Genomic DNA, 23,889 nt, shown 5'->3' on the forward strand with positions numbered 1-23,889 from the left:
GAGTTTCTTTGGAATATTCATACAAATGCTAAAAAAGTCTTTGCTTATATTTTTGAAATTCATCACACTATCAACAGGATCTACTGAAGTTTATCGCACTATCAGCAGGATTTACTACGGGTTTTTCAGGTTTTTTTCTTCACAGGCAGGGGCCTGTGAGGATTCCTGGGAGCATCCTCTGGTGAAGCATGCAGAAAAAGTGACAGTGCATTTCCAACTAACTGGTCTGAAAAGTTGGCCAAGATATCATTTAAGACAGATTTTAGGACATTTAAAAATCTAATTTCCCTGTTATGCTAAAGCTCAAAGCACATCACAGCTGTACTTTGTAATGAGAATATCAGAATTTCTGATTCTAGGAAACTACCTTAGTCTCATGTTTAGAAACATCACTCTCAGTCTCATAGAAAAGGCAAACAAACAAGAGTATGTTTCTTTTTTTAAAATAATTAAAACCTGACTAGAGTTTATAATCATTTGGAATGTCATGGAAATTCTAGATATAGCTATACAGGACTTGTGCTTGTCTAAAAATAAATGGAAATGCACTGTATCTTTTCCAAATGATTAGATAGCGTAATTGGTGGGCAACCTACTCACCAGGCTATGAGAGATTTTCTATAGTCAGCAAGGGGGAAAAAGGGGGACAGAAGCACAATATTTTAAATGCAAGAGAAAACTAGTCCAGTTAAATGTTTTTTCAACCATCCTTTGAAACTATTTTAAGATTAGTTTTCTCCCAACTCAAGTTAGTTTGTTGAAAACTATGAAATTATTGAAGTCCTTTTATTGAAGATGAGCAGTGACTTACAAAATTCCATTTTACCTTAAAAAGTTTTATTATATATGAAATATTTTAAGATTCTTGCTGAAGCTTTATCCAGAGCACTTAAGTGTTCAACTCTATAAGCAGAGTTTCTAACATTTTTCATGAATTGTCTAAACAGTATTTTTTGAAATTTGTCTTATTCTTATTTATACTTATAAGCATATTTTATCATGAATTCCAGATTTTTGTGCTCAAATGGCAGTTCAATCCTCTTGGAAGTTTTTCATTCCTGATGTTTAATCAGGGATACTCGATGCTAAGCATACATATCAGAAATAGCCTCTTTCAGTTTCTTTGCTGAAGTTCTTCTCAGGCTGACAAAAAATCTAATGTGGTTTGGCCATTAAAAGAGATTCAACAGGAAAGAAAATACTACTAAAATGTGAAGAGTCTCTCCTATAAATTGAAAACATCTATCACAATTAGTAAACAGCTTTTTATGGATTATAAGAATAAACTGGCTTTCAAACATTCCATGCCACTCTTTGTAGTTAATTAATTATCCTATTAATACTTTAAAAATAATCATACTCAAAGAAAAGACAATTTATAAAATATAAAATCAATTGGTTAAAAGGACGAGATATTTATTTCTTATAAAACTATTTTTAAAATACTAAATTCTTATTTTACATACTAACATTGACAGAAAAGTCACAATCTCCTAAACTATAAAACACAATATATTTGACTTCTGAATTCTGACTAGGAAGTTTTTTATTTAAAAAAACTTAAAGAAAAGATAAGTGTTTTTATTTAGTTTTGATTTGTTTTTCGTTTTTACCATTAGGCCATAGATCTCGGAAGAACTCCGGACATTTGGAAGAATCTCCATTGGAACTCCAAAAAATCTGAAAAGCAAAAAGTTGCCATTGCATATATAACACTGTTTTAAAAAATATCTGGAAACATTTATGCATTTGAAAGTGAAAAAATGTAAAACATTTATGCATTTGAAAGTGAAAAAAACTGGCTTTTTTTTCATAATAAGAAAATGGATGTAATTGAGTACAGAGTGAAATCGTAATGAATAAATAAGCCAACAGAACAGAGTTATATGTTTGGATATTTAACATTCTAACTTCATGCAACAAAAGTTAAAAAGCACACAGAAACCAAAGTACTTTTCTTAAAGGAATCTAAGCTTCTTTGAAAAATAATAAAGACAATTAATTAATCTGGTGTATTTAATCATATATGCAATAATTGTCTCTTACAAAACACAGTATAGACTAGTATGCAGTAGTTAAGATATCAACAACTAAATTTTGGTATTCCACTGACTATCTAAAAATAGTACGATTCTGGTAGTAAAAAGGCAACATATTTGGAAAACTATACTTATGGCAAAACACAACTCACTCGCAGAGCTCTTTATCCCATTCCAGAGAATGAATGTTGAAAAGCATTGTCCTACTTGCATTTGTTACATCCGTACAATGGACACCTCCATTGATTCCTCCTGTCAAACTCTAGGCAGAATAAAAAGGACATGCTAAATTTTAATATATTTGTAATTTAATTTACATCTTATTAAGGGCCATAATCAGCAACAGTGCAATAGAATAGGAGAATGGAACATTTCAAACTATTTAATTTCTAGCTTTCAGCAATGTGCAATAGGATCTATAATGTGAGCCACATAAGTAGTTTTGAATTTGTGTGTACCTAATTTAAAAAGTATAAGAAATAGGCAAAAATAATTTTAACAATGCTATATCTTTTATGAAAAACCAATATGTCCAAAATACCATGTCAACTATGTAACAGATATAAAAAATTGAGATGTTTCACCTTTTTCTTAACGCTAAGTGTTTGAAATCTAGTATGCATTTTATACCTACAGAACATTGGACTAACCTCGTTTCAAGTGCTCAATAGCTTCATGTGGCTAGTGTTTACTCTATTAGACATAGTAGTTCCAGACTTACTAATTTACAAATTTAACTAATGGTTAAATTAAAAAAAAAGTTTAGGTACATTTTTTCCCCATAAGCCCCTCTATTATTGGCATCTTCTAATAGTGTCTTACAGCTGTTCTAATTCATATTATAGTTGTTCTAGTTCAAATATAATAAAAGAATTTTTTTATATTTGTTTATTTAATCACGGGCATTGTCCACTATAAGAGTCACTGTGTTATATACTTCCATGTTTTAACGTCCAACTTTCCTTGTGGTGACATACCTATTGCAAACTATGAACGGAAGTTAAGAGTAATATTTTAATACTCTTTCAACAACAGTAACAAAGTACTATACCAATACTATGGGTCAATAATGGGGGGGAGATATGAGGTATGGGAGGATTTGGGTTTCCTTTTATATATTTTATTTCTTTTCTGGAGTAATGAAATATATTCTAAAATTGATTATGGGGTTGTATGCACAACTATGTAATGATACTGCAAGCCAGTGATTGTATACTTCGGATGGTTTGCATGGTGTGTGTGACTATATCTCAAGCTACGTTAAAAAATTTTTGCTTTCATCCTCTTATCCTTAGAAAATGCACAGCGTTTTATTAAATTTGGCAAGTTGAAATAAATGGAAACATCTTCTTAAGGATCTCACAGAATCGTTGTTTTTTAAATAAAAATTCTCATTGGACTAAGTTGGCCGTGCCTGCACTGACCCAAACATACATCCTGAAAGCAGACTTTTAAACTCTCTAATGTTAACTCCTTTGTGCCTGAAAAGGTATGCCTGGAAGCACTGCTACTTTCTTTTATGTCAAAATGATAAGAGGTTAAAAAAAAAAAAAAGGAACAAAAGTAGATAAACAGCACCACTTCAGGTACTCCCAAAATGTGCTGCCTCGAGTCGCCCGCAGCTCACTTTCCATACTCTGCCTTTCTCTGGTTCCAGGCAGTTGTCAGACTTACTCATGTAACTGTAGCTGACACATGTGAAAACTGTGGGCCATGAGCACAAACACAACCTGCTCTGGCCAAGCACAGGGAAAGGTGAAGAAGGTGCCCCTTGTTTACAGTGCTTTTGAAAGATTTTTGCTCTGTGGATCCAGCAAGTGAGAATAGGGACATTATTCTCTTGAAGCTCCTTTGAATGCTGAATAAGATAATCACATACAAATGAGATTCTATGTCTGGGGTTTGCTTTAAAATTTATCTGTGGGGAGAAAGAGGATGTGAGTACAGTGAAAACAAGATTGGCCATATATTGATGATTGCTGTAGCTGTTCACTATTGTAGAGGTTTTATTCCACTACTCTCTCTTCTTCTGGGTATATCTGAAAATGTCCATAATCATAATAACAGAAAATGAGAGAGAGAGAGGGAGAGAGAACACCACAGACTATACACTTTTAAGATATATTGGGAAATGTTTGAAGTATTAGTTTCTACTCAGCCATGATTCAGTTCAGGTAAAAAGATTATATAATAGAAGTTTCCATTATGATTTAAGTTTATAGTGTGGCTTGATTATACAAGAGACAGCTGTGTAATGTTGAAAGTGAATGAAAAAGCTATTCTAGGTGTTTTTTTTTTTTTTAACATGGTCAGGCACCAGGAATCGAACCCGGGTCCTTGGGCATGGCAGGCAAGCACTCTTACCTGCTGAGCCACCGTGGCCCGCTCTCTAGATGTTTTATCACGTTAAATATTTACCCTAAGAGATGGCTAGTGGAAAAGAAATATGACAGGTAATAGAGAAAAGCTACCTAAATTACTTATTGTAAAAATGAGGGTGGGCCACGGTGGCTCAGCAGGCAAAGTTCTCACCTGCCATGCCGGAGACCTGGGTTCGATTCCCGGTGCCTGCTCATGCAAAAAAAAAAAAAAAAATATATATATATATATATAAGCATGAGATATGGTTTTGGTAATTTTCCTCCCATTTTTACTGAAAAAGAAAACATAAATAGGAAGGAGGCAAAAATGTTTCTCAAATGGAGGCTTAAAGGCCGTGCTGCATCTTGAGGTTTCTTAATACAGCTAACTAAAAATTCTGAACTGTTAGTAGAGCATAGGTATAGTAGGCAAAGCAGTCTAAAAAATATTTCTGAAAACATTCTCCATGCAACATTTAAACATACCCAAATAAGCCATGAATCAATGGTCCCAAAAAGAGCTCTCTCTTCTTCAACAGCTTTTTGAACTTTTCTCACATTGTCAAGAAGCCAACGAAGTTTCACTGCACTGAAGTAAGTGCTCAGTGGAAGGCCTGTCTTAGACTAAAACAATAATGAAATTTAGTTAGCATGTCAAATTTGTAACTTTAAAACAGAACCACCAAACTCCAAACCTCAACAAATCACAAAACATTCAGTGGCCCTAAAGGCAATCCCATTGTATTATGGATAAAAATATTTTTCCTATCTCATGGCCAGGAAAGCATGCTGATGAACAAAGATCAGATGCTACGTTTGCAGTTCAAAGATCATTCACATAGCGAGGTAAAGAGAAAATTGGATGACAAAATGCCCTGTAACTTAGACAGTGAACTTAGTCTAAAACCCTGCTTTTGATTTTATATTCTAGGAAAGCGACATTGTTATTGAAAATCACACGTAATCAAATCATAAATTAATGATCATAACCAGAAAATTTTAAAACACTTAAGACTTAACAACCACCACTATATATATATTTAAATAACATAAGTGATATCAAACGAATGTGGGCAAAAGTAGACCTCAAAGACACATTAAAAGAAAACACAAGAGTTGATCTATGTAAGAAAGCTATTGCATAAATTCAGTGAATACACTGAACAGAGGGAGGGTGAACTGAATAAAGCTTTAAGGGTAAAAATGAAACACATACAGACTTTTCAATCTTCCTTAAGGATCAGGCCCAACTCTTATTTTGTCAGTGTAATGTATTAACAAATAATGAATTTATATAGGCTGATTAAAGTTAATACTGGTTAAGAAAATACAAATACTAAGATAATGCAACCATCTTTCTCCTCCTTTGACCCTATTCTCATTTATCACGTAACTACAGAAAATTATATTTTTCCTCATCTCAAATGGGTATGCTTCTTAATGAAACTTGAACCAAAGGATTTAACACATTAATGTAACCTATAAGTTGAGAATCTTAAGGTTTTCTGGCTTGCTTAAGAAAAAAAATGACCAGAAATGAAAGGAAATAATTCATGGGGATATTCTCATTTGATTTAAAGCACCCCGTAAGACAACCTAGAAAGATCCCACAAAATCAATATTGGGTAGTACATAATATCTTGTTTTCATGATTTAGGTAGAAAATGTAAAAGTGCTCTAAAATGGCATGAGAGAAAAACATTCACCCCTAAAGTAGAGTGTAGCTAGAGATGGGAGTGGGAGTAGAGCAGGGTGACAAAGAGAACAGAATAGGAAATAGTTAAATGTTTATTCAGGACAAGACTGGCATTATTGGGGGCTGGGGAGGGCAGGGAAAGATTGATTTGACTGCTGCAATTAATGGATTTTGAATACTAGTTTCAGAAACAAGAACCAAAGGAAAATGCCAGAAAAGTCCTACTGACAAACAAAAAGGTGATAAACCAAAAAACAATGAGGGAACTTCCTTTTGGACACTAGAAGAACTTGAGCTTGCTAAGAAAATTACCTTGCATATTTCAAATATTGTCTCACCCTTCATTTACCTGCAGAGATTTTTATTAGGACTGCAGCGTGGCCATTTTTATTAGCCTTCTTCATTTGAAGAAAGTGGAAGGAGTTCAATAAAGGGCTAGAGTTTTTTCTACTTTCTCTCTCCCTGAATCTAGATGCTTGAAAAGTCCAAAGCACGAGCACTTTCTTCAATGAGCAGGAGAAAACAATAGGGATGGATCTGGAAAGAAGTACCCCCTTGGGGAATGTGGCTTATAACACAGAGACATATCATGATTCCCTCCAGCCTGTTGACCTTTGATTATTGCTGTCATCCATCAAAGGTCAAGAAAGGCAGGAAGGGAAAGACCTGAGTTGGTTTCAATGACCTGTAGAGGAATATTCTACAAATTGTGTCAAATAACTATTTTACGATAAGATGTAAAACAGACCTTCTAGTGACATTTGTAAACTTTTTTTTTAAAGCATTTTTACAAGGACACCTTTGAGGAGATCTCTTACCTTGACAAAGTTATTATTTCCTGGAATTCTTTTACTAAGAGTCTCAACGGTAGACTGGGTTCTTAGATCAAGCCATACTACAAATCAAAACATAATAATATACATGAAAAAACTTAATAAAATCAGAACTTAATGAAATCACTGTTGAGGACAGGAGACTGATTAGTTCCCATAAGCAATTAAAATGCTATAGCTTTCAAAAGACAGAAATTAGAACATTAGAAATGAATGGGCGTATTGTTAGAAGAATAAATTTATGAGGGAGAATTTAAAGTTTTATGCAAAATTACATACCAAGTTAGGAGAATACAAACCTTAGGGCACTTATTTTGCATCCCTTTCATAGAAAAAGTTTAAGAAAAAATGGTTTGGATATGGATTTTTGAAGTATACAGTAGAGAACACACACCTCAGGATCACCGTACTATGTATAAAATACTATGTATATCTTAGAAAAATGGGGAGCAATTTGTGACAAAGACAGTGTAGAGAACTTGATCCTATTATTAAGGGAAAAAATTAAGATTCAGTCTCTCATGTATGCAATGCTTATTTACATTAAAAATTTCAAATATGCTAAAACTCTGACTTGTAAAAAGAATTACTGAAAAGTTACCATTACTTATACTGGATTGTAAAAAAATCTCAATTAAAAAAATTTTTTTTTTAATTGTGAAAAAAAAGAATCTCAATTTTAACAGAACAAAATTGGTTTTACTAAATAACTACAGTTCACTTTCAGGTCCCAGAGTAGAAAGTATTTCTGTTTTGCTTCATGACAAAAGGCTTGAGAAAGAGAAGACATTAAACAGTACATTAAGCAATTGCTAAAGGTAACCAATAGGATCATCCTGGACTTTATTTGTAGGATTTAAGTTTTTTACTTAACTTTAATAACTTTTAATCTGCTTGTGGTCACTTGATATTTTTAGGATACTGACTGCTCACGTGCTTCCTGAGGACTCACGCCTGTAATCTATTTAAAGGGCTCTACAGAATATAATACAAGCTTGCCTGTGACACATTTGAATGCTGGCAGTTATGTCCAGTTTGGTTCACTCAACTATAATATTTCTTTCTTCTCTTCATTTGAAAACCGGTTATTTCCCATAGCAAATTTTAATCAATTCTTTCTAATTATTTAAACTGTCATTTCCCTTGAGGGCTGTCTGTGATTTTGAAAGTGGCTACTTCTCACAAGATTTAAATCTGAAACTTCAGGACACTCCACTGGCTTTGAGGTGTGGAAAAGAACAAGAAAATTCTTATCACAACAAAGGAAATAGGAGGAAAAAGAGGAAGAGTATGAAAACATACGCCCTACAGATGACATCTGCATTTGCATCCATTCCTCCTGTTTCTGGGAGGAGGAGCTCAAATTCTCTTAAGAAAATCATCCCTCCTCATGTACAGCCATGTGGTTTGCCTGAAATTTGACTCTACCTCCAGCTCCAGCATGGGATCCTGACCATAGGGACTGGTTCAGGAGAGAGCATGTGTTCTAGTCAGCCCAATTGATATTTGTGCTCAACATGCAAGGGTCCCTTTTCTCAGCAGAGCTAGGCAAGGTGGGACTTGAACCCACTACCCTCGTAATGGGAGAACCGAACCTACCACAGGTGGATGTGGACCCAGTCCAGAAAAGACAAAGTTGATGGAGAGCCAGCTGGTGTTTTCTGAGTCTGGAATCAAACAGCACCTGAACTAAGCTACTCTTGGATCACTGGCTCCGTTCAGTAGGGGTGAGTTTTCTCTTACTTGCAACTGAAAGCACTGTGATTGATACAAGATATTAGCAATAGCATAATGGAGTTGGCAAGATCTCCTCTCTCATACCCAGGGAATAAGCACAGTCCACTTTGTACACAATGGCAGTATTGTACAACCGTGACAAAGTGGACCTTCCTGACAGACAAGGAACCCTGGGAGGTGTTAATGGCTTAAAGGGTAATTGAAAAAAGTAGAAGAATGAGAGAGAAGTCTTAAATTTGTGATAGAATTAACTAGCACATCTCAGTCTCACTCTTCCAAACCACAGAGGGTTATGTTTTTATAATCAACTTAGTGAGTTTGAGTTATCTGCTTTAAAAAATGAAATAGAGAATGGAATTATATGTTAATGTTTTTGCTTGTTTGTTCTTAATTTTTAAAATTAATAAATAAATTTAAAAAAATGAAATAGAATGTATTAAAGTAGAAAATATCAGAATTTATTGTACTCAGTAAGTACTGATCTGTGAAACTTTGTTTTGGTTATGAATCATGATGTAAAATATATTTCCTAAAATAACATCTGAGAGCCACTGCTCTAGACTTTTGTTTAATGTCTTAAGACTTCCAGACTAGGGTTTTTCCATATTTTAATATATAGAACAATCGCTAAGGAGCTTCACAATGGACCCCATTCCCAGAAATTCTGAGATAGTAAGTCTGGGATAGGAACCACAAATTTGCCTTTAAAATAGGTGCCCCACTTTCAGAAACACTATTAGATGCCAGAGCAGTGGTTCTTACCCAGAAAGCATACCAGAACCACCTGAAAAACTTTGAAACCAGGTCCTACCCTTGCAGAATTCTGGTTGTAGCTCTAGGCGGTGCCTGAGCCTCTATACTTTTATTAAAAGTATCCCATGTTATTCAGCATTATACTAAAAGTTGAGAACCTCTTTTCTAGGGCATGTTCTTTAGGGTACTAGATTTGTTCCAATCAATTATTCAAAAGCAAGGACCCCTTACGTAATTGGGCTCTTTACTCATCACCTGAACGCTTGCAGTTATGACTGACAATAGTGGTATCCACAGAGCCAACCCTTCACCGAAAAGAATCAAGACACTGTGTATGAAATGAGGAGATCCAAGTTCTACATTTGGCTTTGCCACCAACAGGCTATACAGCTTAAGCAGGTCATTTAACTACTCTTGGATTGAATTTCCTAAATGAAAAACAAGGTGCTTGGGCTACGTGGCTTCTAAATTCCCTCTTTCCATTCTTCTGTGATCACAGAAGGCTGTCATAATATTTACTTTGTTTTTATTTGCAAAAGACTTTAAGGCAGTTAGAATATAGGCAGTGAATTAGTATAACTGCCCGAAAGGAAAATGTCAGTGGTTGGTACATTACTAAGCAATTGACAAATGCTCAAAATTAATTGAATTAAAAAAAAAATTAGAAAACGCATTAAAGAAGGTCAGATGGAAGAATTAGATTTGCATAATAAGAGACCAAAAGCTGAAGAGAAGACCCCAAGCTGAAAGACTAAACTGCTTGCGTAGGTAGGTAATTTCAAAGAACAATCAAAAGAAGTAACAGGACCAGATCCAGCATCAGTGGCCAATTTTCCCCAAGATCTCTGAGTTGGAAGACTGGGCAGTGAGCAATAGTCAGAGCTATACCTGAGGAAGTACCAGCAGCTGGAACTGAAGAGCCAGAGGAAACGGCAACTGGAGCTGAAGGGCCAGGAAAAACTGGAGCAGCTGGAGCATTAGGAGAAATAATGGCATTTCAAGCAAGAGATGGCCAGATTCAAAGTGTGTTGTTTTGTTCACTACTTAGGAAATGGTTCATCACTTGGACAAGTTCATCAGAATGAATGAATTAAGGTTGTTTTACACAAGTGAATGTAGAAAAAGAAAAGCAAGAGACATGGGGTAGAAAGGGAACCAAGGAAGTTCAGTCTGAGTCTCTGGTTCACCAGTATTTCCATGTGGATTAAGATCAGGTAACTACCTGTTTCTTGTTCAGGATGACTCTTCCTTACCTGGTGACATCTATATGTCATAATTAGAAGAGCAGCTCACTTGGTTATCAACTGTTCATCTAATCACTGAATTGGAATGGTGGGTGATGTACTGTGGGAGCACATATCTGGAGGATAACTATGATAGAAAGGAATGCTAAAGAGCATGCCACACTTTGTTGTGGTCATTTGCAATAAGACATGGAAGAACTGCTTTGGAAAGGCATAGCCCTAAGATAGCACTTCTTTAGAAGGGTGACAGGATGTAAAGGCTCTCTCTACACACACACACACACACACACACACACACACACACACACACACAGAGCACGTCTAAAGGGAACAGGGATGAAACAAGTTCCAAAGTGATTAGGAAGAAAAGAAGGAAAATGGATGTTAAGGAGTTTAGAACACTTACAGCTGTCTCTAGAAAACATTAACCTTATCTAGACCAAATAAATTTGATTTAAATGGCCCAGACAATCAAATAAACACAACTTGGATATGGTCTGAAACTTTGGTTTGTAGGAAATAAAGTCACATCTAAGATGTCTGGCAGAGTTAGTTTGTTATGGGGAAAATAAGGTTTAAGAGTGAAGAGAAATGCCATAGCCTCAATCTCCATGGACAAAGGTTAATTTAGTGTTGTAGTAATAGTACTGAGGAAGAAATTATTTTGGAATAATAAAAGCTCATAAATTTGCATAACTTTTGATAGTCATAACAAGGAAAAAGTACCCAAGAAATGAAGTTTTAAAACGCCAGAGAGAATCTAAATTATTTCCAGTTGACTTAGAAACCAAAGGCAAATAATAAATCTCCTCTGTTATGAGGAGTTTGTGATATGACTGGAATGAAGACGAAGGTGAAGCTCCAGATTATGGAACATACCCTAAGCATGCACTGCTGACAGTTATGCAAAGAGTTATTATGCCTCACTAGAGACATAATCATAGTAAAACAGATCTAATCACTATATCTACCATTTGCCAAAAGTCCAGCTATTCATTAAGCGGGCTGGGCAAGATGTCATTTGCAAGAATGAAGAGAAGATGGTATGATTGCTACTCAACTGATGACATTTTCTGAAATCAAGTGGGGCCAAAAGAAAAGCAGACAGTATGGGTGGGGGTGAGTTAAAATGTATTTCCTCTCTCATACATGCCAGAATGCTGGGGTTGTAACCTATTTCAGCTCTTAGTGGATTAATGCAGAACAGCCAATGGCTGACAGGTGTGACTGCAGGTTGGAGCTACATCTCCCCTAGGAACACCTGTCATGTGTAAACCAGTCATTTCATCTGCATTCCTGGATTTCAAAGGCTAATTTAGCCAACTCAGAATGGTGGTCATAACTAACATCTACTGAAGAACTTATGTCTGTCAGGTAGTGTTTTAAGTACCCTACTCTTTAATCTTGACCTTGAGCCTATGAAACATATGCCTTTAATTTCTCTAGTTTCTCCAGGGAATAGGCACAATGTGGGAGTAAATGGACAAGTAAGTTTGAACGAGAGTCTGAATCCAGAATTTAACCTCTCTGAGGTATAGTCTCAGATAAGGTAACAAGAACTATTAAAGATGGGAGATCTCAAAGTTGAAATCTAATACAGTTTCTTTATTTAAATTAAACTGGTCAGTATTGAAAAACTTGATCAGTGCAAAATAAGGCAGTATTTTCTATCCAAGACAAAGGAGACTAAAGGCTTTCCAAGAACCAGGTAAAGACTTGAAATACCGAAAAATAACTGGATCTTGATAAAAACAATATTCTAGCTCTTAGGAAAGTTAAAAAAAAAAAAAAAAGCAGTTCCCTCCCAAAGCAAAATAAAATGATAATAAGAAAAAAAAAACTTTTACTGTTTAAGACCAAGTGTGCTTAGAAGTTTTAGATAGTTTGCCTTCTATGGTTTTCTTTCATGCGGATACTTTTAAAGCACAGCCAAATTTTAAAAAAATAAAAGAATTGAGCTCACGAATCTATCAGATCTCAAAAGATGGTTAAATAGGTTAATTATCGGTCCAGGGTTAACATATATAACATATTTATACATATACATATATATACACATATAAGCAAAGAGGATGACCAATGTTTCAAGCAGCACCCAGTGTCATAGAGATCTTTAAATCAAACAGGAAAACATGTTAAATGAATGATTTTGTGGGTAGTTTTCCTTAATACATAAAGGTCTTAATGACTCTTGTCTTCCTAGATATTAGTTCTTACTATGAATGATATTTACTTTTTTGTAAACGATGAGTTACAAAAGTTAGTGGAATGAGGTATACATAGCACTAGGTTTGCCATGTATGACAGTCAGCTGTAGTGGTGAATGACAAAACCCAGCCAAGATGGGGAAACAGGTGGATCATCTGAGAGAAGAACATTTCACTGATAGCATCCACATTTGAACTACTTGTGTAATTTTGTGCTTCTCTGTCATATTATTCTGGGGTTTACTTGTAAACTCAAACCTTTTTCAATAATGCTTAGAAGACAGAAAGGAATGTAAACCACTAACAAAAGTGGTTTTGGAAGGAAAAGTCTGGAGAAATGGGTGGGTGGGGGGAAACCTTTGGGAAATATTGATGAAGATAATGCTAAGAGGGAGAGAGAAAAGTAGGAATAAGGACGATAACTAATGAGAGCGGAGAGAAGTCAAAGGCCTGCTTCAGATCCAAGGCCACAAAATGCCCACAACCCATCAGTGAGGTCATCATGGTAAATGGCTGCATCATGGCAGAGTGGCTTGGAGGCTGTGATGCAAAGTGACAGTTCATTTTACCTAACGACATCAGTGCTTACCTCGCTAATCACAGAATTAACGCAAAAATTCTAAAAATACAAGGATTTTTCAAAATAGGTCACTTGTGCCTCAGCGAACTCATTTAAACTTTTTCCTATGCTCATATCAGTTAAAAATACATATTTATTGCAAGCAAGAACAAATAGATTTTTCATCAGTCTTCACCTACTTCAACAAGTCTGTGCCAGGTTTATCAATAGTACCCTGAAATTCCCACATTTTGGTTTTCTGCTACTGTGCTGGGAGTGTTAACTTATTAAGGACCCCTGAGCCATTAAAAAAGACCACATAAAAGGTAGTTTTTTTGAAAAAAGAGATATAAACTGCTCCTCTCATCTGCTTGTCTGTAACAAATACTGCTTTAGTAAGTAAAGAGAGAGAGAGAGAAATGAAGAGGAGGACAAGTCTAGAGTGAAAGATAGATTTGTAAGAGACAGAAAACATACAAAGAGAGAGGAAAAAGTATAAAACCAAGACAGTATGATACAAACAAAGAAAAAGGAGCTCAAAAACAAATAAGTGTGAAAATCTGATTTTGCTACCATCAGTTCCACCTGGGATTGTTTTAGGATAAGGCTGCCAAAGATTTAATACAATGTTGAAACGGAGATATGAAACTTTAGGGCTTTTCTGGAAAAAATAAAATTGGAGGTAGAATCTATCCTCATTACTTAGTGCCTTCTCTTCCTAACTCTTTCCTTCTTTTTTAGTTCCGCTTTTTACTTCTAGCCTCCAAGTGCCTATCTTTAGCCTTCTGTATTATGAAGGCAAGCACCATGCCTATAGGCCATCAGACAACCTAGTACATAGAAAAGCACCTCAACTTTTGTTGAATTAACTTTACATTCATTTCTACAGTAAATTCATGCACAGTAAGTTGAGACTATCATCTCTATGTTGTCGAACTTCTAAATCTACATTTCAAAAATCTATAAGAGAGCCACCAATTTCTAATTGCCCAATATTAGCCTCAATCACAAGTTCGAACTCACCTCATCCAAAAAAAGAGTCATTTTTCTCCCAGGATGGCACTCTTTAAATATTACTTAATTTCCTTCTGTTCTTTCTAAACTTCTTGCAGCCCGGTATTATTTTTCCCTCTTCTTTAAGCCTTATCCAATTTGAAAACATAGAGGTTATGTCTCTCCTCTGGAAAGTCTTGCCAATTTGCCTTCTCCTTTGCCTTCTCACCTCAAAGATCCCATCAATTCACTAGCAGTTTTAACAGTCCTTTGCTAGATTTTACTGCAGAGACAAACCTCACCCTTTTAAAATATATTTACTTACATGTTTGGATTTAAATGCTTTGTTTGTCCTTCCTTCCTGTTCCAAGTTTATTTTTTTTTTTCCTTTCTTACTTTTAAGTCATTCCATTTTTTTTTGCCTTTATAAACTTGTTAATTATAATTATTTTACTCTCCTTTATTGGATGACCTAGAGATTACAATATACAGCTGGGCAATACAAGGATCTCAAAATGCTTTAATCTCATTTACCCCAAATTCTTTTCATGTACTACTGTTGCCATGTACTTAAATTCTTAACATATTTTAAACATCACAATGCATTATTGTTTTATGCAGTTAAAACTCATTTAGGTTGAGCTACATATTTGGTCTTTCAAGGACTCTGCATACCTTCCTGCATTGCCAAATTTCCACCTGAGAACATTTTCCTTGTGCCTGAAACTCATTCTAGATTTTCCTTTAGTAAGGGTTTACTTATAACGATTTCTCTCAGTTTTTGTGGGTCTTTGCCTCTGTCTTTCAGCTTCATTTCTTAAGGATATTTTCACTGGATATAAATTTCTAGGTAGAAGTTATTTTCTTTCATCACTTTATAGATTACATTCCATTGAGAAATTAGCTGGAAGTTTTCATGCTGCTTTTTTTTGAAGATTATCTTTTTTCCTCTGGCTACTTTAAAATTTTTCTCTATCTTCGAGTTTCAGCAAAAGATATATCCTTTGTATTTATTTTGCCTGGGGATGATAGTACTTATTGAACCCACGGTTCACACTTCTTAATTACTTTGTTCCATTATCTGTCAAATATTACTTTTGCCCCATTCTCTTTTTCCTTTTCTTCTGGAACTCCAATTACAAATATCCTGGACAATCTCTCAACCTATATTTCCCTTAGATTCTTTTCTACATTTTCAAAACCTTTGTCTCTCTGATCTTAAGTCTGGATAGTTACTTCAGATCTTGCCTCTAGTCCATACTAGTGGGAAAAGGAAAAATGTGTTCCATGATTCAAATCCAGAGGATCCAACACAGCCTTTATTAATGTCTTCATCTGTTCCACCTCTATCCTATAACTGAGGGACGAACGGACCAGGAAAGGAGGAAGTTTCCTTACCTCTTCTTCTTTATCCCCCTATACTAGAGGTAAAAGTGCCTGAGAGAAAAATGATCTCCCCCTCCCATACCCAGGGTACTCAATTTAGCCGAGACTGCTCTCTAAAACCAGCAGCAGAGCCACCACCCTCCAGCAAGTACTTATAGGAGTAGATGAACAGGGGGGCCCAAGATTTGCATATGCACATACCCCATTCTCCACATTGGATTTATATAATTGGAAAAACAATGCCTCACTCTATAGAGAAGACCCAAAGAAAATAGAAAGCATAGTTATTTCAGTATTAGCAACCTATAACCCAAATTGGGCTAATATTCGAGCATACCAAAAATGAATGAGAAAGTAGGATTCAAATTAGTGAGTTATGATGACTTTTGATCCAAGCAAATACACTTGTATTCTTTATTTACTGATAAAATAAGCTAGCATATGTCTGATATAATAGATATAATGATGGCAAAAAATGTAAGTTTGTGGTTAACAAAATTAAATTATTTTGACAAACTTATTTCAAAATAATTATGTTTTGTAAGATATTTAAAGACAGCATCGAAGATATTTTGGTAACTTAAGGTATGCAGGTATGTAAAGTACACATAGAGGCTTTGTTAAGGAAAGATATGCAGTGAGTTTTGCCCTCTGGAAGTGTAGGTGAATATGGAAAGGTGAGGAGGCTTATATAAGGGAGTTTAGTTTTATCTTAATGTAAAATGGCTAGTTTTAATATGTAAGATAAGACCTGAATGAATAAAGAAAGTTAGAGAAGGTTTTTGAAAAGTGAATTGTTTTTCATAGTCAATGCTGACCAAAAATTTGATAGCCTTGTTCATAATATTTTAAAGAGCTTTTGTGTCAAAATATGTATTCATTAAAACTGGAGTTTAGTTTTCTCTCTGTTAAAATAATGCATTGTTAGTCTGCTCTTACTGTCTGAGATTCTAGACAGAATATCAGAATAATAACCTTGATGTTTATGTTGACCTTATTATCCTTTATTTTAGATGTCTCACTTTTAAAGGAATTAAGTTTTTTTCTTACAATCATATTAACTCTTATTTTACTTTTTGTTGTCACTTCAAGGAAACAAATATTATTTCACAGTACTCATTTTCCCGTTTAACATAATGTTCAAACTTAGCAACTTGACATTTTACCCTCCTAAAATTGAACCACAAAATATATCTTTTTATTTCAAACTGCTGCAAAGGATTTCTTCTTCTATCTTGTAAAAGTGAGGTACTAAGAATAGTTTAATATATTAAATGAGAAGTGTTTTGGAAGTGTTATCAAAGTTAAAAGGGATTTTACACCCTTCTGTTGGTTAAATTTGTATGGGTGAAACATTATATATTTAGAAATTGTATAAAATTCCTTTATTTGACAATATTATATCCTGTATTATATATACAGGATATAATACTGTCCATATTATATCCTGCTACTCATCCACATGACATTAGACAACAGTATGATGCTGTTATCCAGGGTTTCAGTTATTTTTATAAGAATGGTGCAGTTCATGGCAATGACCAAATTTCCTTGTCAGTTGCTCTACTTTGTTCTAATAGTTCTCTAAAAGTACATGTCATCAGCTAAAAGTCAGAACTTCAACAAAAATGGACATTAAAAGAGGAGCAAGGGATGTGGATGAAGTTTAGATTCAACTTTCAGGGGAGCAGGATAAACTACCACCCACCTTATATACATGACTGCAGTTTCCATTTTTTTAAATAGGAATTTTCAACCCTCTGCACTCATCTAATGCCTGCTCTAAACAGTTCAAGACCCTATTACTGAAGATTAAGATGAATCTCCAACCTGAAGGAAAAAGAAAAACTCAAAAAGCTTTGTGTAAACCGCTATGGAAGGCAGTTTGGCGTTTCCTCAGGATGCTAAGTATAGAATTGCCATATATCCAGCAATACCATTGCTAGGTGTCTATTCAGAGGACATGAGGGCAAGGACACAAATGGACATTTGCACACCAATGTTTATAGCAGCATTATTTGCAATTGCCAAGAGATAGAAATAGCCCAAATGTCCATCAACAGACGAGTGTCTAAACAAGCTGTGGTATATATGTATGATGGAATATTACGCAGCTGTAAGACAGAATAAAGTCATGAAGCATGTAACAATGTGGATGGATTTTAAGGACATTATGCTGAGTGAGATTAGCTAGAAACAAAAGGACAAATACTATATGGTCTCACTGATATGAACTAACATTAATGAATCAACTTGGAGAATTTCAGTTACAAACAGAGGTACTCAGGAGATAGAAATAGGGTAGATATTGGGTAATTGAAGCTGAAGGGATACAGATTGTACAATAGGACTGATAGTAAAAATTCAAAATGGATAGCACTATGCTACCTGATTGTAACACAATAATATAAGTACATTGAATGAAGCTGAATGTGAGAATGATGGAGGGAGGAGGGCTGGGGTCACATATGAAACCAGAAAGAAAGATAGATGATAAAGACTGAGATGGTATAATCTAGGAATGCCTAGAGTTTACAATGATAGTAACTAAGTGTACAAATTTAAAAATGTTTTTGCATGAGGAAGGAAAAAAAGGTTTTGTGTAGCCACTGAAATTTTTTTTTTTTTCTTTTTCATGGGCAGGCACCGGGAATCAAACCCAGGTCTCTGGCATGGCAGGTGAGAACTCTGCCTGCTGAGCTACCGTGGCCCACCCTGAAAATTTATTTTGTTTCATTTCTTTTCCCCCTTTTGGTCAAAAAGGCATTCTCAATCCCACAATGCCAGGGCCAGGCTCATCCCTGAGAGTCATGACCTATGTTGCCAGGGAAGACTACACTCCTGGGAGTCATGTCCCACATAGGGGGACAGTAGTGAGGTTACTTGGAGAGTTTGGCTTAGAGAGAGAGGCACAGCTGAGCAACAAAAGGGATTCTCTGCGGGTGACTCTTATGCATAATTATAAGGAGGCTTAGTTCGCAATTACAAAAATAAATTGCGTAAGGACAAGATTGAGGGCTTGGCTTATTAAACTGAGAGTTCCTAAAGCTTGAGAGAATATCAGGAATTCCCCAGGTGAGGAAGTTTAATAGTTTCATGTTTTTTTTCTCCAGTCACTCAAGGGACTCTGCAAATACTTTTTAAATTTTCTGTCCAAGATATTCTGGGATGTAACAGAATATTAAAATAACCTGTACAGAGTAGCAAGATCTCATTTTCTATTCTAGGTTCCATGTAATTAGATGTTTAAATAAACTGACCAGACCAGTTAAATTAGATAGTGTTCCACAGAAAATTAAGTTTTGGACAAAATAAACATCTCTTTTTTTAGTCTCAGAAGCTAAAGTTTTAAAAAACAAACAATATCATCGCTTACCCTGTATTCCAATCTACCTTACTCCAAACCAGTTAAGTTTCATTCATATCTCTAAATGAAGTCTAATCTCTTTTTCAGCTTCTTTACCTATTTCTGTATGGGGGAAATGTTGAACATTTCAGCTGCAGAACACATACTCTGAGTCTCAGGTGTCACACAGATTCCCAAAGTTGCAGATTTCAATCAGAGTCAAGAGGTCATTCTGGAAGGGGCCAGCCTCTCCAAGAACATCAACTAGTTCTATCCCCCATCCCATATTATTGACACTCCTTTCCAACATGAAAAGTTAGAACGGCCATAGCCCAAATACCCCTAAAGATTGGGAGAGGGCTCAGAGGAGGAGGAGTTATAACAGAGAAGATAGGATTTAACAAATGAGTATGATTGCTAAATCATTATACTGATATTTCTTTTAGTTTCCAGTGTCTTGGAGCAGCTGGAAGGAAAAACCTGAACTTGAGGAATTGTAACGCATACAAACTCTGTAATCTGTTCTATAACCACTTGTTATAATGTACTTTGAATTTTATTGCTTTTTTGTATATATGTTATATTTCACAATAAAAACAATGTTAAAAAAAAGAGAGAGGTCATTCTGGCGGTTATTCTTATGTAGGCTTCAGCCAGATATTGCAAATAGTCACAGTATGCCAAGCCCCAACCAACAGTATTCTTGAAAACCTTAAAGAATACCTCAGGTTCTATCTAAGACTCTATAAAAGTTTTACTTAGTAAGTTTAGTTTTTCAGAAACTTAAGGCCTCTGGATTGTTCCTACACCAGATAAGCCCTGAAAGCAAGAGGTACTATTCTCTCCAAGAACATCAACCAGGTTCATTCCTCTGCCCCATATGGTTGATATCCCTTTCCAGCATGAAGTTCAAATGGTCATTGCTCAGTTATCCATGGAGGTTGAGAGAAAGATCAAAAGAGATGGAGGAGGTATTATTGAGAAATTAGGATTTAGCAAATGATTATAACTACTGAATCATTACATGGATATTTCTTTTTAGTGTATTGGAATAGCCAGAAGGAAATATCTGAAAATGTTTAACTGTAATTCAGTAGCCTTAATCTTTGACAATGATTATATAACTATATAACTTTTATCACATGACTATGTGATTATGAAATCCTTATGACAGACACTCTTTATCCAGTGTATGGGTAAATAAGTAATAAAATAAAGACATGCATAAAGATATAATAGGTCAGGAATATGGGGCAAAATACCCCTACATAAACTATAGTACTTATTGTGAGCCACTGATAGCACACCAAGTATGGAATGTTCATATGTTAAGAATGTTTACGTTGTAAATGTTAAAATAAATTTAGTTTGAAATGCTAGTGATCAATGAAAGGGAGGGACAAGGGGTATTGTATGTATAATTTTTTTTGTCTATTTTTGTTTTATTTCTATTTCTGAATAGATGCAAATGTTCCAAGAAATGATCATGATGAATATGCAACTATGTGATGATATTGTGAATTACTGATTATATATGTAGAACGGAATGATCAAAATAGGAATGTTTGCGTTTGTTTTTTTTGTATTTAAAAAATATAAGAAAAAAATCCAAAGTATGAATAAGAAATAACTTTTTAAATATCAATAAAACTCACCATTTATCTTTGATTTTAAAAAAAGAATGTTTATGTTGTATGTTGATTGATTTTATTAATAAAATTTTTTTAAAAAGCTAAACCTATAAAATTTTTAGAATATAAGAAAATAAAACAAAATAGTTATAGTACTACTTTATAGTACTACCTTCAACTTGGAGTTTGTTCATATGAAACTTATCCCTGCAAAGGATAGGCTAAGCCTACTTAAATTTAGGCCTAAGAGTCACTCCCAAGAGAACCTCTTCTGTTGCTCAGAGGTGGCCTCTCTCTTTCAGCCAACATGACAAGGAAACTCACTGCTCTCCCCCCTCTATGTGGGACATGACTCTCAGGGGTGTAAACGTTCCTGGCAACGTGGGACAGATATCCTAGAATGAGCTGGGACTCACCATAAAGGGATTGAGAAAACCTTTCAAACAAAAGGGGGAGAGAAATGAAGACAAAATAAAGTGTCAATGGCTGAGAGATTTCAAACTGAGTTGAGAGGTTATCCTGGAGGTTATTATGCATTAAATAGATATCACCTTGTTAGTCAAGATGTAATGAAAAGCTGGAAGGAACTGCCTGAAAATGTGGAGTGGTGTTCCAGTAGCCATGTTTCTTGAAGATGATTGTAGAATGATATCGTTTTTCCAATGCGACTGTGTGATTGTGAAAACCTGTATCTGATGCTCCTTTTATCTACCTTGTCAACGGACGAGTAGAACATATGGAATAAAAATAAATAATAGGGGGAACAAATGTTAAAATAAATTTAGTAGATTGAAATGCTAGTGATCAATGAAAGGGAGGGGTAAGGGGTATGGTATGTATGAATTTTTTTCTGTTATCTTTTTATTTTTTTCTGAATTGATGCAAATGTTCTAAGAAATGATCATGATGAATATACAACTATGGGATTAAAAAAAGAATGTTCATTTTGTATGTTGATTGGTTTATTAATAAAATTTTTTTTAAAAAGGTAGAAAAAAGTAGAATTACTAAAAAAAAGTGTTATCATCAACTATAACAAATTTTCCCGATCAAATGCAAGTGTTGGTGGCGGGGTGGCATATGGGAATCCTGTATTTTATGCATAATTTTTCTGTAAAAACCCACAACTTTTCTAATAAAAAAAATTGTTTTAAAGCTTTGTGAAAAAGAGGAGAAGCAAGGCAAGTATATAAATTATGTTCTACTTGTTAATTGATATAACCCTGGTAAATGTATAAAGGTAAGCTGGGCAAACTTTCTGCTATGACTTGTGGTTAATGATTCCAATGTAAGTTAATTGTCAGATGTTTTTTTATTTCTGGAAATAGCTTCATTCAGAAAGTGTTTATAAAAAAAGGTTTTGCATGAGGAAGAACAAAGGAATGTCATTACTGCAGGGTGCTGAAAATTGATGGTAATTAATATTTAAAATTTCAACTTATGTGTGAGACTAAATAAAAAACTGTTTATTTGGTACAAAATTCATATTCTGACTAGTGCATTTCCTAATATAATTTATACAGATAGTTGGTTGAACAACATAAGTACATGGAACCTTGGGTAGGACATTAGATTTTATTGGTTTGTCCAGAGTGATGCCCTGATGAATCCCAGAGTGATTTGATCAGTGAGTGGAAAAGTATTTGCAAAGTCTCCTTCAGGGAATGGTGAGAACGGGGGAAAATTCAACCTCCCCAAGTTGAATTATTGATATTCTCATAAGCAGTGCAGACAACCAAAGCTATAAGCTGAGCCCCCAGTCTTGGGGTTTGCTCACATGAAACTTAACCCCACAAAGGATAGGTCAAGCCTACTTAAGATTAGGCCTAAGAGTCACCCCCAAGAGAGCCTCTTTTGTTGCTCAGATGTGGCCTCTGTCTCCAGCCAATACAACAAGCAAACTCACCACTCTCCCCCTTTCTACGTGGGACACGACTCCCAGGGGTGTGGACCTTCCTGGCAACATGGGACAGAAATCCTAGAATGAGCTGAGACTCAGCATCAAGGGATTGAGAAAATCTTCTCGACCAAAAGGGGGAAGAGTGAAATGAGACAAAGTGTCAACAGCTGAGAGATTCCAAACAGAGTTGAGAGGTTATCCTGGAGGTTATTCTTATGCATTAAGTAGATATCACCTTGTTATCCAAGATGTAATGGAGAGGCTGGAGGGAACTGCCTGAAAATGTAGAGCTGTGTCTCAGTAGCCATGTTTCTTGATGATGATTGTATAATGATACAGTTTTCACAATGTGACTGTGTGATTGTGAAAACCTTGTGTCTGATGCTCCTTTTATCTACCTTGTCAACAGACGAGTAGAACATATGGAATAAAAATAAATAATAGGGGGAACAAATGTTAAAATAAATTCAGTTTGAAATGCTAGTGATCAATGAAAGGGAGGGGTAAGGGGTATGGTATGTAAATTTTTTTCTTTTTCTGTTTTTGTTTTATTTTTCTGTTGTCTTTTTATTTCTTTTTCTGAATTGATGCAAATGTTCTAAGAAATGATCATGATGAATATGAAACTATGTGATGATATTGTAAATTACTGATTATATATGTAGAATTGAATGAGCATATATTAAGGATGTTTACGTTTCTTTCTTGTAATTTTTTTTAATTTATAAAAAATATTTTTAAAAAATAGGGCCTAGACTGTAAGCTCTTATAACTGTCATGTTTGTTTCTGAACTTTATCTGTTATTTCTGAATTCTGAGATGCTTTGCTTTTTGGGTATAACCAGGTAGCTCTCTGGAACTTTGGATGTTCTCCAGCAGCATTATTTCTAAAAAGATGCCATTCAAGAAACTATTAAAAGCTTAAGAACCAGACTTTAATGAAAACAGTGAATGGGGCTGATCTAGTTAAGAACTAAAAGTGAATTAAAAGACAGGGTAAAGGGTGATATTAACTGTATTTTAAAAATTTTAATTTCTATAAGAGACCAAAAAAGACTTATTTTGTCCAAATATTTAAACTTCCTTTATTTAGCACACTGTCTGACTTAACCTGTCTGGTCAGTTTAACTGAACAACCTAATTCAGCTTTATCTGACATGGAACCTAGAACAGGAAATGAGATCTTAGTATTCTGTACAGGATTA

At 34.9% G+C, this 23,889-nt stretch overlaps 1 protein-coding gene across 3 annotated transcripts in view; it reads right to left on the reverse strand.

Moving 5' to 3' along the window:
• GK (glycerol kinase) overlaps positions 1-23,889 on the reverse strand; it is an 87,395-nt gene that overhangs the window by 31,884 nt on the left and 31,622 nt on the right. For 2 of the 3 annotated variants that reach the window (XM_077145436.1, XM_077145434.1), the window contains exons 5-8: positions 6,914-6,990; positions 4,886-5,023; positions 2,192-2,301; positions 1,614-1,680 (exon numbers count right to left, since the gene is read on the reverse strand). In XM_077145436.1, the coding sequence (XP_077001551.1) occupies positions 1,614-1,680; positions 2,192-2,301; positions 4,886-5,023; positions 6,914-6,990 (392 nt within the window). Of the gene's footprint in view, positions 1-1,613; positions 1,681-2,191; positions 2,302-4,885; positions 5,024-6,913; positions 6,991-10,306; positions 10,388-23,889 lie in introns of all 3 variants that reach the window. The other variant, XM_077145437.1, reaches the window with a different exon arrangement.

Source organism: Tamandua tetradactyla, chromosome X (genome assembly GCF_023851605.1).
Source record: "Tamandua tetradactyla isolate mTamTet1 chromosome X, mTamTet1.pri, whole genome shotgun sequence".
In the NCBI taxonomy this organism is placed as follows: Eukaryota; Metazoa; Chordata; class Mammalia; order Pilosa; family Myrmecophagidae; genus Tamandua; species Tamandua tetradactyla.